This window comes from Brienomyrus brachyistius, chromosome 16, assembly GCF_023856365.1.
Source record: "Brienomyrus brachyistius isolate T26 chromosome 16, BBRACH_0.4, whole genome shotgun sequence".
NCBI classification, from domain to species: domain Eukaryota; kingdom Metazoa; phylum Chordata; class Actinopteri; order Osteoglossiformes; family Mormyridae; genus Brienomyrus; species Brienomyrus brachyistius.
Genome location: NC_064548.1, coordinates 28,619,316 through 28,634,997, shown reverse-complemented (window position 1 = coordinate 28,634,997; position 15,682 = coordinate 28,619,316). Strand labels below are relative to the sequence as shown.

At 43.3% G+C, this 15,682-nt stretch overlaps 1 protein-coding gene and 1 pseudogene across 2 annotated transcripts; both read right to left on the bottom strand.

Annotated features, from left to right (window-relative positions):
- Positions 1–380: 380 nt before the first annotated feature.
- Positions 381–4,744, bottom strand: tlr7 (toll-like receptor 7). Of its 2 annotated transcripts, none has more exons than XM_048979875.1 (2): positions 4,631–4,744; positions 381–4,219 (listed from the first exon to the last, which is right to left on the bottom strand). In XM_048979875.1, exon 2 carries the CDS (start codon positions 4,217–4,219, stop codon positions 1,046–1,048), a length of 3,174 nt encoding a protein of 1,057 aa, XP_048835832.1. In that variant the 5' UTR covers positions 4,631–4,744; the 3' UTR covers positions 381–1,045. The 2 variants fall into 2 exon arrangements, with proteins under 2 accessions (XP_048835832.1, XP_048835833.1); XM_048979876.1 differs by having other exon boundaries at positions 381–3,982; positions 4,631–4,715.
- A 9,734-nt stretch (positions 4,745–14,478) lies between these two features.
- Positions 14,479–15,678, bottom strand: LOC125710194 (uncharacterized; annotated as a pseudogene).
- Between the last annotated feature and the right edge of the window lie 4 nt (positions 15,679–15,682).

Here is a 15,682-nt window from a genome sequence, read left to right as displayed (position 1 = left end):
CTAGCAGACATGTTTAGCTGGCAGATTCCTACCTACCCTGTCTGCTCCCCAAATACATCTGCTGACTGACCCTCCAACAATATTCAAAGCTGCCGTCACTCAAATTCCACCATTTTTGTATCGATAAATCTATGCTCAAACAAATGGGTGACATGAAACTTGCAGCTGCATCTACTTCTATGAAATGTTTGGTTAACGGCAGGTGTATGAGACCCTGCCATTGGCCTGTTTGCTAGGTTATATTTCATCTGGGGAAGGAAGGCTCTCGAAAAATTAGCAGCAAGCTGAATATGTGTGTAGTCCTTATTTTGGTCTTCTGTCAGTAAGTGCTGAAGTCTGTGCAAGACATGGAGTGGATGACAGCAATGACACTCTGCTAGTCTATCCGCCACAAGGCAGTTTATTGTCCATCTGTACAGTACCAAACTAACAGGTGCTTGACAGAATTCCATGGGTTTTACCAGGTGAATCGATGGGAGGTTCCGGAAGGAAATACAAACATTGCACAGACCCTAATGATGAAACCAAACCCTAATGATGAAACTTCATACTGAATCAAACTCAGTACCATCGAGCTTCAATCTTCTAGACCTTTCTGTTTCTAGAATCAAACTCAGTATCATCGAGCTGCAATCTTGTAGATCTGTTTCGAGCATCAAACTCAGAGCACCAAACCTGAAACTGCATCACTAAATACACACCATACAGTATATAGACACAGATTCTTCACTGCTGCCTTTTCATACAGTATCAAATTGCCAGCCATTCACATTTAATACTTATTCCTTTCATTGCTATTAGCTCAGTGTTCTTAAACATTCAGTCAGTAGAATGCAATGTGGTGCCTTCAATGTCCAGTTCTTTCTCTCTGCATCCATTTTATTTGAATAAAGCATGATGATTAATCTTCTCCATGACCGCACATGCTTCCAGCAACTGAATTCATGACTCAATCTATGACTTAAATGCAAACCGGAAAGGCACTCAGCCTTTCCTGTTATACTGATTAGATGGACACATAAAGGGATGTCATTAGCAGCTCCATCTAAAGGGTCTCCTGGAACAATTTGCTGTATTGCTGGCGGCTGTCCGTGGCCATTGCACTCCTGAGACGAAACCAAAAGTACTGCTGGGCTTGGGGGTTCTTAGGCCACTCCAGCACAGACCTCTTGTAAAGTCTCCTGCGCAACCTCAGGTACTTGGATTGTCGTGGAGGGTTCTCCAGGAAAATCAGAATGATGACATCAGCCTTTTCATCCATCAAGCGCTGATGTGCTAAGTAGAAGGCAGTTTTGAAGTTTCCACTTCGTAAAAACTTTTTAGTGAGGACAAACACTGTCCTTTTACTCTGCTGGATGCTCTGAGAGAGGCTGTCAATCAGAGGGTATCCTGGTATCCAGTCTCTCTCCTCCAAGCACAGCTGTAGACCAGGATCTCCTCGTTCCTCCAGGTTGACCCGCAACTCATGCAGCACCCAATCAGAAACAGCTGGATCCTTCACATCGTATACTATAAAGGCATCGTAGATTGCGCTTTGGGAAGACAGGACCTTATAGCGCTTCAGCTTGGCTATGCAGAAGTGGTAGATGTACCACACATCCCAGAGGAAGAGTTGGCTAGAGATGGAGAGTGTGAGAATGCCAAGGATCAGAGAGGTCTGTAAGATGTAGAGAGTGATGGAAAGAGAGTTGTGCTGACACGTCTCCAGGTCCAGGAAAAGGACACTTTGGCCCACTTGAGCACCGGGAGCTGCACAGGTCACGTCTGTTGCCAGCCTTGGGATGTTCACTGTTGTGCGGTTAATCCACATAACAAACCAAATTGCACTGCACGTGCACATAAACTTGTTTCCATGTAGGAGCAAAGTTTGCAGGTTATTGGCAACATTTTCTGGGAAGCTGGTCTGCTCGATATATTGAATTTGATTGAAACTGAGATCCAGATACTTCAGACTAAATGCATCCTTCAGAAAGTGTGGAGTTAGGTCTGATATTTTATTCCGTTGTAGGATTAGTTTTTCGATGCTTTGGGTGCAGTTGGAAAGTTCATTGGGAACATATTCCAGCAAGTTCCCACTGAGATCTAAGACTTTCAGTCTATTAAGCAGTTTAAGCATCTCCCATCTGAATGTGTTCAGCTTGTTGTTTTTCAGGTAGAACTGAGAGAGAGATTTTGGCAAACCCTGAAAAACAAGTGGAGGGATGAAATTTAAATTATTTTGGGAGATGTCCAGACTGGTCAGCTTCTTTAATTTTTTAAAATAATTGACATATCTTGTGTCTCCATCTCTCCATAACATATCCAGTCGGTTGCCTTTAAATTCAAGTCGCTCAATAGAATGACTCACCATCTCTGTATTTGTCGAAGTAGAAATTTTATTGTGGTTCATAAACAATATTTTTAGCTTTGATAAATGTCCTGTAAAATTTAACATGTGTGTGAGACCTTCAGAGTCAAAGTAATGATTATTGTAGCTAATGTCTAATATAGTTAAATTTTTCAGTTCTTGGAATGCGGTAGAGTACAGCAAATCCAAGCGATTGTATGAAAAATCTAGATACTGTAAATTAGTCAGATAGGTAAATTCAGAGCCATTTAGACTCTGGCTCATAGCATTTCCTGAGAGATTAAGACATCTGAGCTCCTTGAGGTTTAGGAACTGAGGGTCTAGAAAGAAGATGTTGTTCCGACTGATATCAAGCGTTTTTCCAAATTTACTGCATTGCTTCTTGGTAATTGAATTCAATGAGGCAGCTTCTTTGTCTTTATCTCTGCAGCTGCGTGCATATTCGTCATACCTAAAATAGTGAATTTCTCTCACTTCCCCATTGTAATAAAGTGCTGAACTTGCCATTGGTGATACAGATAAAGACACTGCTCCTGAGGAGGAAAAGATAGCTCCTTCAGAGGGTGAAGATGGGGTGGATATTTTGTTGTCAGAGAGGTTAATTATTTTAAAACGTTTTAGTTCTTTTAAAATGCTGAGGTTGGCGATTTTAATGAAGTTGGTTCCAAGGTCAATGATTTCAAGATTTTTGAGATGGATTAATGGATAGATATCTTCTCTTCTCAGCTCCTGGAAAACAAAGCCTCTGATCCTGAGTGTTCTGAGTGATGTTAAATTTGAAAATGATTGGCTGAGGATAAGAAAATTTGGATATTTCTGCAGCTCAAAGTTAAAGGAAAGATCCAACTCTTCAAGCTTTGGCAAATATGAAGGAAAGGTGGCATCTGTTATATGCTTTGCCAAAAAATTGCTTGATAAATCCAATTCTTGAAGGCTCTCTATGCCTTGAAACCAGTGTGGCAGCACAGATCGCAAAGAATTACTGTGAAGACGCAGTATCTTCAATTTCTTTAAACTTCGAAAGGCATTTTCATCAATGCTGAGAGGAGCGTAATCAGGACACGGAACACAAGGGAAAGGTGCATTATAACAACGAGGGCAGTTCCCACTTAGATCAAGGACCTCCAGTTTGATGAGATTTTGAAAATCCTCCCCAGTTACACTTTTTATATTATTATTATAAAGATACAACTCTTTTAGACTTGAAGGTAATTTGTGTGGGATATGAGACAGATTATTGGATTTAAGAGACAGCAAAGTCAAATTCCTTAGTTGGATGAAAGCATCCTCATCAATATAGTATGAGGTGTTACAAGGGTTACGATAGTAACAATTCTGGCCAAAATAGAGAACTTCTATGTTGGTCAATTCTGAAAGGTTCTCCTTGAAAATAGAGTAGATGCTGTTTACTTCGAGACTAAGCAGAGTCAGACTGGGAGGAAGGCCTGTGGGTATACTAGAGAGCTGGTTCCCATCCAAATAGAGTGACTTCAGATTCTTCAAATGCCAAAAGCTCCCATTCTTGATGGTCACACTCTGGGAACACACATGGTCCTTGGGGCCCACTTTTACAGGGACACAGTTGCAGCGCATGTCGATCTCCGTGAGGTTCTCCAAGCCCTGGAACGTGCTCTCCTGGATGTGCGAGATGTGATTGATCGTCAGAGTAAGGTTGGTTGTGTTCCTTGGAATATTTCTTGGAACATCTTTTAAGCCCCGCTTTGTGCAATCCACAATGACTGTGCTCCTGTTTGGTTTCTGGCTGACTTCACATGGAAGGCTTTTGGGGTACCAAGTAGCAGAGACTAATATGTAGTAACAAAAGAGGATGAGGACTGTAATTCCCCCACAACGAGGCACACAATCCATCATCTGCAATAAAATTATTATCAGTTATACACATCATGGCAGAGCCTTTTCTGAATTCAGCCACTCCAGATTATGTTTAACAGCAAGGACTATTAATCATCCACAGCTGTAAAGATTAGAGTCTACTACAGTTATTCTACAGAAGATCTACATATACATATTGTTACAACATTGCAACCATTCATTAAAGTAAAAAAAAAAAAAACACATCAGTACCCAACCGGATTTTTTTTGTTTTAAAACAAAATCTAGAACAATTGATTTGACAACAACAATCCAAATGCACTGACAGTAGACAGCTGTTCTGCCCGAATCACACTGAAAAAACAGACATCAAAAATGCAAAATGCACCATGGAATGTTATTTTCATTACATATTTTACATTTTACACCAATATACAAAAAAATACTCACCGCTATATTTAATTGAAAGGGACAAATCCACACGGTTGATTTTATGTTGTTAGAATAACTTTAAGTATGAAAATGAAACCTGAGGGGCATTCCCCCACATCGATACAACATGTGAAAAGAGTTTATATATAGCCGAACTTCCTCATTGCCGCACAGCTTTGTAAACCACAGGTTTAAGTCCTGCCCTTAAATACAACCTAAATCAATTAGTCTGTGCTGTAAAGGGCATACTTTTACTTTGTGTCGTAAGATGCTAAGGATAACATCTTATAGTGTATCGGCGTCCATCTACCCTGTTTGGCCAGCAGATGTCACTGCTGGCCATCATGTGTCCTCCTTGTGTTGTTAACTAACTAGCTGGTTTCTATACTTTGTAATTAGTTAATCATTATCATCTACAGCTGTTCCTTATGCTAGTCATGGACAGATGTTCCTGCCTGTGTGTAGTGCATCAGTCTGGTCTTTGCTGTGTCTGATAGCAGCGCCTTTGTCTATAAGCATTGCCCATTTCCCCTGGAAATAAAGCTTCTCTCCGTTTTACCCAGTGGCCAGTGGATCTCTCTGCTTCATGACACGACAGGATAACCAGACTCATCCGAGGACCCAGCAGCCTCACCTTTCACTCTGGTCTCAGAGTCTCCATGCATCCAGAGGATCACATTCTAGATGTTCATGGTTGATTTCCTTGCACTCTTGGAGTCACTCCATTACCTGATGATGGACCAGCGGTGTAAAGATTGCCTCAAGCCTTCACTCTGCTCAAGGGAATAGAGAGTAGTTCGGTACACCTTTCTCCCACTTCCGACCCCTCATAGGTGATAGCGTTATGGAATGTCCTGCTGGAGGTGCAGTGGCTAAGCACTATAATCCCTACAGAATGTGACATGTTGCCTGATAAGTTTACACTCCCCACACACACCCAGAAAAGCCAATTCCATGGCTGCTCTGATGCCAACGTCTGACATCCACGGCTGCTTTGAAGGCAGAATCTGACACGTCCGCCGCTGCTCCAACCCCAGTGTCTGACATATCTGCTGCCACTACGATGCCCATGTCTGACATCTCTGCCGTAGGACCACCAGTCGCTGTCTTACAATATCTGTATTAGATGCACTTGTTTCCCGAGTTGCCTTGCCAGTGGCTCCAGAGCCTATTTTGCCAGACTCTGTAACTCCAGAGCTGACCCCACAGGTTGTGTCCCAAGTACTCGCTCCATTGCTCACTTTCCAGCACCAATCCTGACCTTGAAGAGGCCGCTACCACAGCATCCACAGTGCAACTTCCAGGCCCCAAAGAGGCTGCATTGCCCCAGTGTCCAGTACCTGCAGCATGAGTTGCTTCACCCGAGTCTCGAGCAACTGTCCAGCCAGCCACATTGCCCGAGTTTCCAGTGTCTGTTCCGCAGACACCTCACCAGAGTCTCCAGGGCCTCTTATGCCAAGACACATTGGCCAAGTCTTCAACGCATGTCCCACCAGCTAGTCTCCCCTAGTCTCCAGCATCTATCCCACCAGCCACATTGCCCAAGTCTCCAGTGGCTGTTCTGCAGTTGCTTCACCCATGGGTTCAGCAGCTTTTCCGCCAGCTAATTCACTTGAGTCCCCAGCCGCTATACCCCCAGCTGTTTCGCCCATGTCTCTAGAGCCAATACCGCCAACTAATTCACCCAAGTCTCCAGCACCTGTCCCACCAGCCACATTGCCTGAGTCTCCAGAACCTGTTCCTCAGTCACCTGGCCCAGTTCTCCAGCACCTGTCCCACCAGCTGCATCACCCAAGTCTTCAGCACTTGTTCCACAGACATTTCCCCCAAGTCTCCAGTGCCTGTACTGCCTGCTCATTTGAACAACCGATTTGCACGAGTCTCCAACACCTGTCCCACCAGCCAATTTGCATGAGACTCCAGAGCCTGTTCCACCAGCCGCATCACCCGAGTCTCCAGCACGTGTCCTGCCAGCCAATTCACCCGAGTCTCCAGCACATGTCCTGCCAGCCGCATCACCCGAGTCTCCAGCACGTGTCCTGCCAGCCAATTCACCCGAGTCTCCAGCACGTGTCCTGCCAGCCAATTCACCCGAGTCTCCAGCACGTGTCCTGCCAGCCAATTCACCCGAGTCTCCAGCACGTGTCCTGCCAGCCAATTCACCCGAGTCTCCAGCACGTGTCCTGCCAGCCAATTCACCCGAGTCTCCAGCACGTGTCCTGCCAGCCAATTCACCCGAGTCTCCAGCACGTGTCCTGCCAGCGGCATCGCCTGAGTGCCTGTCCCGCCCGCTAATTTGCTCGAGTCCACATTACTTAGCTGTCATGCTGCTCCCCGATCCGTGAGGAAAACCACTAGGCTTGTTTTGTTAATGTCTCATATCTTGTTTCACTGGTTCCCAGTCCCCTGTGCCTGATCCTGTCCGGTACCCTGTTTCCCAGGTTCCATGTCGCATATCCTCTGCCCTCCTAGTGTTGTCTAGCCAGCTGGTTTCTATCCTTTGTAATTAGTCAGTCGTCATCATCCACACCTGTTCCTTGTGTCATGTGTCCTGCTTGTGTCTAATGCGTCAGTCCAATCATTTTTAGGTGTCAGTGTCATCTGTTAGCATTGCCCAGCTTCCCTGGAAGTAAAGTTTCCCTTCATTTCACCCAACGGCTGCATCTACATTTTCCTTTCTTCATGACACGACATAGACAAATCCTGTCTAGGATAAGTGAAAGTTAAAGATGGATGGAATTTTTTTTTTTTTTTTAATTCTAAAGTATTTCACTGTAGAACATCCTATTAATACAGTAACTAATAGAAGAATAGTTAAAACGTTATAAAATGCTGGCCATTTTTGTCATTTCATGTTAATGCATTTCTGAAATTTTCCTTTCTTAGTAAAGAACATGGCTGTAAGCAGTACCATCTGCCTTTAGGTCAAAAGTTAGAAACATGCTTTGATTGAATCAGTTTTGTTTTTCAATAAATGAAAGCAAAACCGTGACGGTAGAGCAGGTTAGCAATTTCCACATGCCCAGTCATGCAGATAGATAGACAGACAGACAGACAGACAGACAGACAGACAGACAGACAGACAGACAGACAGACAGACAGACAGATAGATAGATAGATAGATAGATAGATAGAAAGATAGACAGACAGATGCTTTATTGTCATTGTACTGTAAGTACATTGTAAGACTATGGCTTCCTCTTCTTGTTCTTTATATTGAAATATCAGCATAGATGTCATACTGTATTTAAGCAGCACACAATTTACATGCATGCATGCATCCATCCATCCATTTTGTACTGTATACCCACCTGTCCAATACAGGTTCGCGGGTGTCCGGAGTCGGCTGTAACAGTAAATGTATTCATTGTGTACCATTCAGTATGTTATTTTCAGTTTGGTTTGCACAATGAGATGAATGAATACATGTATTGGCATGGGCAGTCCAAAACATTATGCTAATTGTGCTGTGAGCTGGTTACGGGTAATAGTCAGTCATGATCAGTGGTTTTTACAATAAGTAACAGCATCACTGAGGCAGAGGAGTTGATAAGAGCAAGGGCCCTATTTTGATGATCTAATGTAAATCATAAAGCAGTGGTACATCAGCCACAGTGTTTACTTGGCAAGACAGATCATTTTCCGGCAGAAGAAAAGGACCTAATCGAGTGCAAAATGAAAATGCATGAGCATATAATTTACAGGAGGACCATTGTTTCATCCAAGCCTTTTGAACTGAAGCAGGCGTGGGGTTAGGTAGGAGCAAGCATGTCTTCGTTTCTGGCATCACCAGATGATCAGCTTGGTGCCGAAAACGGTATAATGATGTCAGAAGAGCTGGAAAACAGAAGCTGGCTGCTCAACCTGTTGTCTTTAAATAACCGTGCGTGTCGAATGGTCAAATATCCTGAATCGCAACAGACCAACAATGTACCCAGTCACCCCTCATTTAAAAAAACACCACTCCTGCGAGCAGGAAACGCGCGCTAAATCATTTGTCATTTTGACAATGTGCGTGCTTGGAGTGAAAATGAGGAATGTGCTCATATGAAGCTAGCAGAATTACTTTGCGTTCTGTTTTCCTCCAGTATGGCATTAGAGGATCTCGATATGTCTCCCCCTGCCATTTAAAGCACTTCTGCTGAGAAATTCAGACCAGATTCAAAAAATTACCGTGGCTATAGGGGTCTTTATTGCGGCCATACTTGCTTGTGTAGAACACAGAATTTAATTCATTAGGACTGTTACATTTCATATTTGTTTTGTTTTTATAGTTTTTTGCTTTGGTACATTTTTCAAATTATCCCTAATCCCTAAACATCTGCAAAACAGTAAGTGCATTTCTCAAAACAATTCATACAAACAGCAACAGAAAATAGATTACCTGCAAAAACCTGGAACTTTCTCAAAATCCTTAGTTTATCCCTCAAAAGTAAATATTTATGTCAATGAACATGTCAGTGCACCAGAATGTTTGTGAAAATCAAAAGGTTTTACTATATATATATATATATATATATATATATATATATATATATATATATATATATATATATATATATATATATATATATATATATATATATATATATATATATATATATATATACACACATACACACACGGGGAGGCGTGGTGGTGCAGTGGTTAGCACTGTTGCCTCACACCTCTGGGACCCGGGTTTGAGTCTCCGCCTGGGTCACATGTGTGTGGAGTTTGCATGTTCTCCCCATGTCGTCGTGGGGTTTCCTCCGGGTACTCCGGTTTCCCCCCACAGTCCAAAAACATGCTGAGGCTGATTGGAGTTGCTAAATTGCCCATAGGTGCGCATGTGTGAGTGAATGGTGTGTGAGTGTGCCCTGCGATGGGCTGGCCCCCCATCCAGGGTTGTTCCCTGCCTCGTGCCCATTGCTTCCGGGATAGGCTCCGGACCCCCCGCGACCCAGTAGGATAAGCGGTTTGGAAAATGGATGGATGGATGGATATATATACACACACACACACACGCACACTCACTCACTCACTCACTCACCGTCTACTTTATTAGGTACACCTTGCTAGTACCGGGTTGGACCCCTTTTGCCTTCAGAACTGCCTTAATCCTTCGTGGCATAGATTCAACAAGGTACTGGAAACATTCCTCAGAGATATTGGTCCATATTGACATGATAGCATCACGCAATTGCTGCAGATTTGTCGGCTGCACATCCATGATGCGAATCTCCCATTCCACCACATCCCAAAGGTGCTCTATTGGATTGAGATCTGGTGACTGTGGAGGCCATTTGAGTACAGTGAACTTCATGTTCAAGAAACCAGTCTGAGATGATTCGAGCTTTATGACATGGTGCATTATCCTGCTGGAAGTAGCCATCAGAAGATGGGTACACTGTGGTCATAAAGCGATGGACATGGTGGCGTTGCAATGATGATCAATTAGTACTAAGGGGCCCAAAGTGTGCTAATAAAATGTCCCCCACACCATTACACCACCACCACCAGCTTGAACTGTTGATACAAGGAAGGATGGATCCATGCTTTCATGTTGTTGACGCCAAATTCTGACCCTACCATCCGAATGTCGCAACATAAATCGAGACTCATCAGACCAGGTAACATCTTTCCAATCTTCTATTGTCCAATTTCGGTGCGCCTGTGCGAATTGTAGCCTCAGTTTTCTGTTCTTTGCTGACAGGAGTGGCACCCGGTGTGGTCTTCTGCTGCTGTAGCCCATCTGCCTCAAGGTTCGACGTGTTGTGCATTCGGAGCTCTTCTGCATACCTTGGTTGTAACGAGCGGTTATTTGAGTTACTGTTGCCTATCAGCTCAAACCACTCTGGCCATTCTCCTCTGACCTCTGGCACCAACAAGGCATTTTCGCCCACAGAACTGCCGTTCACTGGATGTTTTCCCTTTTTTGGACCATTCTCTGTAAACCCTAGAGATGGTTGTGCATGACAATCCCAGAAGATCAGCATTTTCTGCAATACTCAGACCAGCCCGTCGGGCACCAACAACCATGCCACTTTCAAAGTCAGTTAAATCACCTTTCTTCCCCATTCTGAAGCTCGGTTTTAACTGCAGCGGTTCATCTAGACCATGTGAACATGCCAACGTGAGTGTATATATATCTATATATATATATATGAGAATATTCAGGACACAATAGTTCTCACAACATCCAGACAAACCCTACGACCAGCCTCAGCCATTGTAAGGCCATGATTGAGGACATGGTCCACAATTGTGCCCCTTATTTATCAAGAACATGCCTCTGTTCTTGATCTCTTCTATTGTATCTCTTCCTCTGTTTTGCCTCCCTACCCTTCCACCATGCAGCCTTACTCCTCTTATTACTGGCTGTTCACCCTGTTCATTTCCTTGTTCTTCTTCCATTGTCACGTTGTAACATTGTATTGTGCTCTGTCAATATATGCTTGTCAACTGAAGGTTCCTAAGATGCACCTCTGAGCTATTTTAGAGATCTCGTTCATCATTGGTCGATCTAATGCTTCAAACATTCCCTTCTATTGATGAAAGTCAAGATTCAGTTGAGAGAAATTCATCAATTCGAGACACATTTACTTAAAAAAACTGTATAGTAGAGATGTGTAGAGAATATGCTTGACAGGTTATGACAACTGGTTCAACCATTTTACAGACTTATGCAATGAACTATTGTCAAGATGTTTTGGCGGGTAGGACTATTCAACAAACAACCAGTACAATCCATTTTGATGAACATGACATAAGCAATTGATAATATAGGAAACAGCAAACAATTGCAATAATCATTTGTATGAATGTGCCAAAGCATTTGCAATTTTCTCAGAAGAATGAGAAATTGCTGTTATGATCTGCACAAGTGACTTGATGATGTGCAGGTTGGAGTAGTTTTGAGAATTTCAGCTCTGATCTGAGAAATGGACCAAAGCGACTGAGAAAAACTGTAATACATTTTGTTTTGTCCACAAAATCATAATAATATGCATCTGCAGGAAATTCACAAACTATACTTTTCTCAAGGGAGTTACCCAAGGCCTCTGAAAAGGCTTAAACCAAGACTCATGTGCTTCACATCCAAATGCTGCCATACTACCTGTCGGCCATTCCCATGCAGCAGGAGACTTGTTTTCATATCTGAGGTATAGTTGGAAAAATGTTTTCTAATTTGCCGCTCTTACAATTCCTTGCAAAAGTTTATTGACCCCCCCCCCCCAGCGCTGAGTCCGGAATGTGTGGGAAAGTGACAACTGGGGGTGGGAATGGGGTGGGGGAGGGGGCTTCATTTGGCCTGCTCACAAAACAGGCCATTACATTTAAATTATTGTGTCCCCCCATATCAAACTGGCTCCTCTGTCCTTGTACACAATATAGACCAGTGTTTCCGAAACCAGTCCTCAGGGCACACTGGACAGATCCACACCTGGCCCAAGCAATCAGGGGCTCTAAATACCTTACAGGTGTGCTGGGAAGTGGGATAAAGCAAAAATGTGGACCCGTCCAGTGCGCCCTGGTTTGGGAAACACTGCTATAAACACCCTGCCCCCCCACACACTCTCTAGATCTCCATGCTGGGGGCAGGTGGCATTTGGAAATAACCCACGCAGGCAGATATATTCACATACCATCACTGCTTCCATTCCTCAATAATCTACTTTCAAATCAGCATGGTGTAGTGTGCCTGGCAAATGCTGAAGCTGATTTTAAAAACTGATTTGTTTCTGCAAAACATCAAGGACCTACCACTGACCCCCTCAGCAGGATTAGACACCCTCAGCATATATAAATAGGCTCTATGTTAAGTCGCAGATGGAGAATTACCAGAAGTGAGGACATGCTACAATATACATAATGCATCAGATGTTAAACATGAAAAAACTAATCTATAATAAACCTTTTAACTGTTCGTGGTTCAAAAACGGTGCTACTGATAAACATCGGTCCTTGAAGTATAAAAAAACAGATGGTGGAAATAAAAATAGAAAAATACAAAAATATCACTTCTTAAAATGGCATCCATTTAAACATGCATTGAGATGGAGATCCAAAGCCCAGAATGGTTCATCAGAAGACTGATACAATTATACTTCACATTCAGATGCTAACTAACATTATATCCCCTGAGAAGATTTGTACCGTTGGCTTTTTCAGTATAGCACCAAAAGACTGACCCTGCCACACCAGGACCCTCCTGGAAATTCAATGTCTGTAACCTTCATGCTGTCTCTACACTCTCCTGTTACTTTACTGGCATTCCAGGAGATCCTCTAATGCCTGTTTATTGGAAGGGCCAGGGATTATTTTTCACTTGCTTGTAAACCATCAGAGCACTAACAACTTGCTCATCTCTTCTCCTATCTTCTTAACCTTCTTCCGATGGTCAAAGATTCAAACTGCACTGGGGAAGACAGTTCTGCTCCCCGCTCCAATTAGCGACCATTTAACAATCTCCATAATCAACTGTGAAGAAATCACAGCTACCACCTGCCTATGTGAGGCTGACTGCCCCCTGCTGGTGCACTGCAGATTCTCGGTGGACCATTGCATCACTGCTTGTTAAAACAGACAACCTGAATAACAGTTGTACTATTAGTTGTGCCAGATGTGGTGGTTCCAGCATCTCAGAAACAGCCAATGGCCTTGAATTTTTAGGCATTTACAAAGAATGGGCAGCCAGGCAAGGACTTTGGCCAGAAAACACATGGTTAATGATAGAGGTGAAAAAGAGGAGAAAAATAACAGCTCACAATACTGGTGTGCAGAATGGCTTCTCTTCACTTATCCACCCATCCGCAGCATGTGCGCACATATATATCCATCCCAGGGGGGCCTGGAGTCTATCCCAGGCAAGGGTACATCCTGGGCTGAATGCTGGTCTATCACAGGGCAGGGAGACACACATTAGCCACACAGAAATTCGGAATCTCCATCATACCCTTGGTGTAATGTCAAAACACCATGAGACGAAGCCTAATGCTTCGGTGACATTCCTGAACACTGCATACCTCTTTTCTCATCTCATCCAAACCTCTAAGGTGTTATATTGGCATACTCAAGCTTAATATTCCCCTATTTGCACAGCCTTAACGTACTCACACAATACCAGCGTAGAGTAGAAAGAGTTTCAACAACACTTATGTGTATACTAAGGGTGCAGCACTGGCAATGCAGTTGTACTGGAGATAGATGCAGTGTGAATATAACAGTAGGTCAGTGGATTCAATTATGTTAGGATAGTTTGTAATATTATAATACTGCATATGTAAGATGGGGGAGACACAGGCAGTTTGGGCCGAGGAAAAGTCAACTGACAAAGCAACGTACTCAGTGCACCTTACTCTTACTCACTCAGGTACTCAGAGTCACAAGATCCACTCTTCAGTTACAGCCCGTCCATGACCCAATCCCCACGTCAGTTTTCTGCATACTTCCTACCCAAGCTTATACCAAAACTGCTCATTAGTAATCAAGGGGGTCTTCCATGAACAAGATTTCTTAAGTAAAGATGGAGGCCACGATTGTCCAATAAAAATGCTCCTTACTTAACTTCTTATTAGACAATCATGACTTCTATCTTATGCTAACCCAGCTAACTGAGAAATCCATGACCAGTCCTGTTAACCCCCCCCCACCCCACCCCAACCCCCCACAGCTAAATAAGCTTCCTCTTCTCACATAACTGTATTCAGCATCCGGCCTTAGAAACCCCCACAAAACTTGGAATGGTTCATATTCAGCATTATATAAAAATTTTGTAAAACAGCAGCAGTGACGACAAGAATAGTAATGCTTTGTTAGCAAAAGGTTTATCTTTACTTTATTTTTAAAGTTCATTTTTTTAATAAAGATACAATGTATTAATATATAGTACAATATATTCAATAAACCCCAGTGACTTGTAATTTTACACTGCAACAAGTAAAAGCAATGTAAAGCAAGATACAGGAGATTGCATGATGAAACACACTCTGCCTCATACAACCAGCTCTGTAATGGGGAGATACTTTTCTCTTTATATTTGTGTGATGTTCATAATTCTGTTTATTACATATAAAACAAAATATATACAGATAAATTTTTTTCCCCAAAAGCATGTTTTATTATGAGGGTCAGAGAAACCCGCAATTTCATGTATGGCTTAGCAAAATAACATTAAGGTAAATGTTTAGGGTTTAATAAGTGCTTTGACTGAATGTGTTAGCATGTACACAATAGCGGACGTGGTGGTAGAGTGCTGTGCCAGTTCTCTGACGCTGTGGTCACAGGCAGAGCTGCCTACTGTCGCCTTTTAGCAGGCAGATATAGTTTGTGATGACTTCATCCGCTTTGGACGCCACCTGGTCCTGTTGGGCCTCGGTGCTCATCCCGCTCAGTAGGTACATGCAAGCTTCAGAAAAGCAGCAGAGTGCCTGGAAGCTACAAGTTACTGCCCAGAGCATTTCCTCTGTGCTTTGGTGAGCTTGGGACACCGTCTTGCAGGTGCTACTCAGCTTTTTGGACTCAGTGGAAAGCAGCTGGTAGTACTGACAGACACCTCGAATATGTCACACCCCTTGCCCACACTGGAGCGCATCAGAGCGATCAACTCTTTGGCATCACTCTGTGCAGCTAAAAAAACAATCAGAGAACGTATAACTCTTCCCTTTGAGTTCACCAATGCGGACCAGCTTTGAACTAAAGCTCATGTCCCTCAGTGTGGCATCCATGGGATGCTGTTCACTAGAGAGTTCCAAAGAGCACATATTTGCTGTACCCATGTTGCAAGTATCCCACTGGGCATCACCCCTGGGCAAAAGACCTGCTGTCCTTGTAGTACTCAACACCTGATCCGGGTTTTCAGCATCATCCTCATCGGCGTTGTTCCTCTTGAGGAAGCAGTAGCTGAAGGGGTCCTGACGCCTCCAGGTTTTGGCATCTGGCTGTGGGACCCTCTGTTTCTGTTTGTTGCTAGATGAACAGCAAGAGGAGTAGAAGTCAACAAAGTCTTGGGTCCAGCTCTTGCACAGTCTCTTCCCAAGGGGTCTGTTTTGTGATTTGTAATTCGGAGACCGGGGGGACTGCATGCAT

Coding starts and splice junctions, on each gene's coding strand:
- tlr7 (XM_048979875.1), bottom strand. CDS start 4,219: ATGATGGATTGTGTGCCTCGTTGTGGGGGAATTACAGTCCTCATCCTC.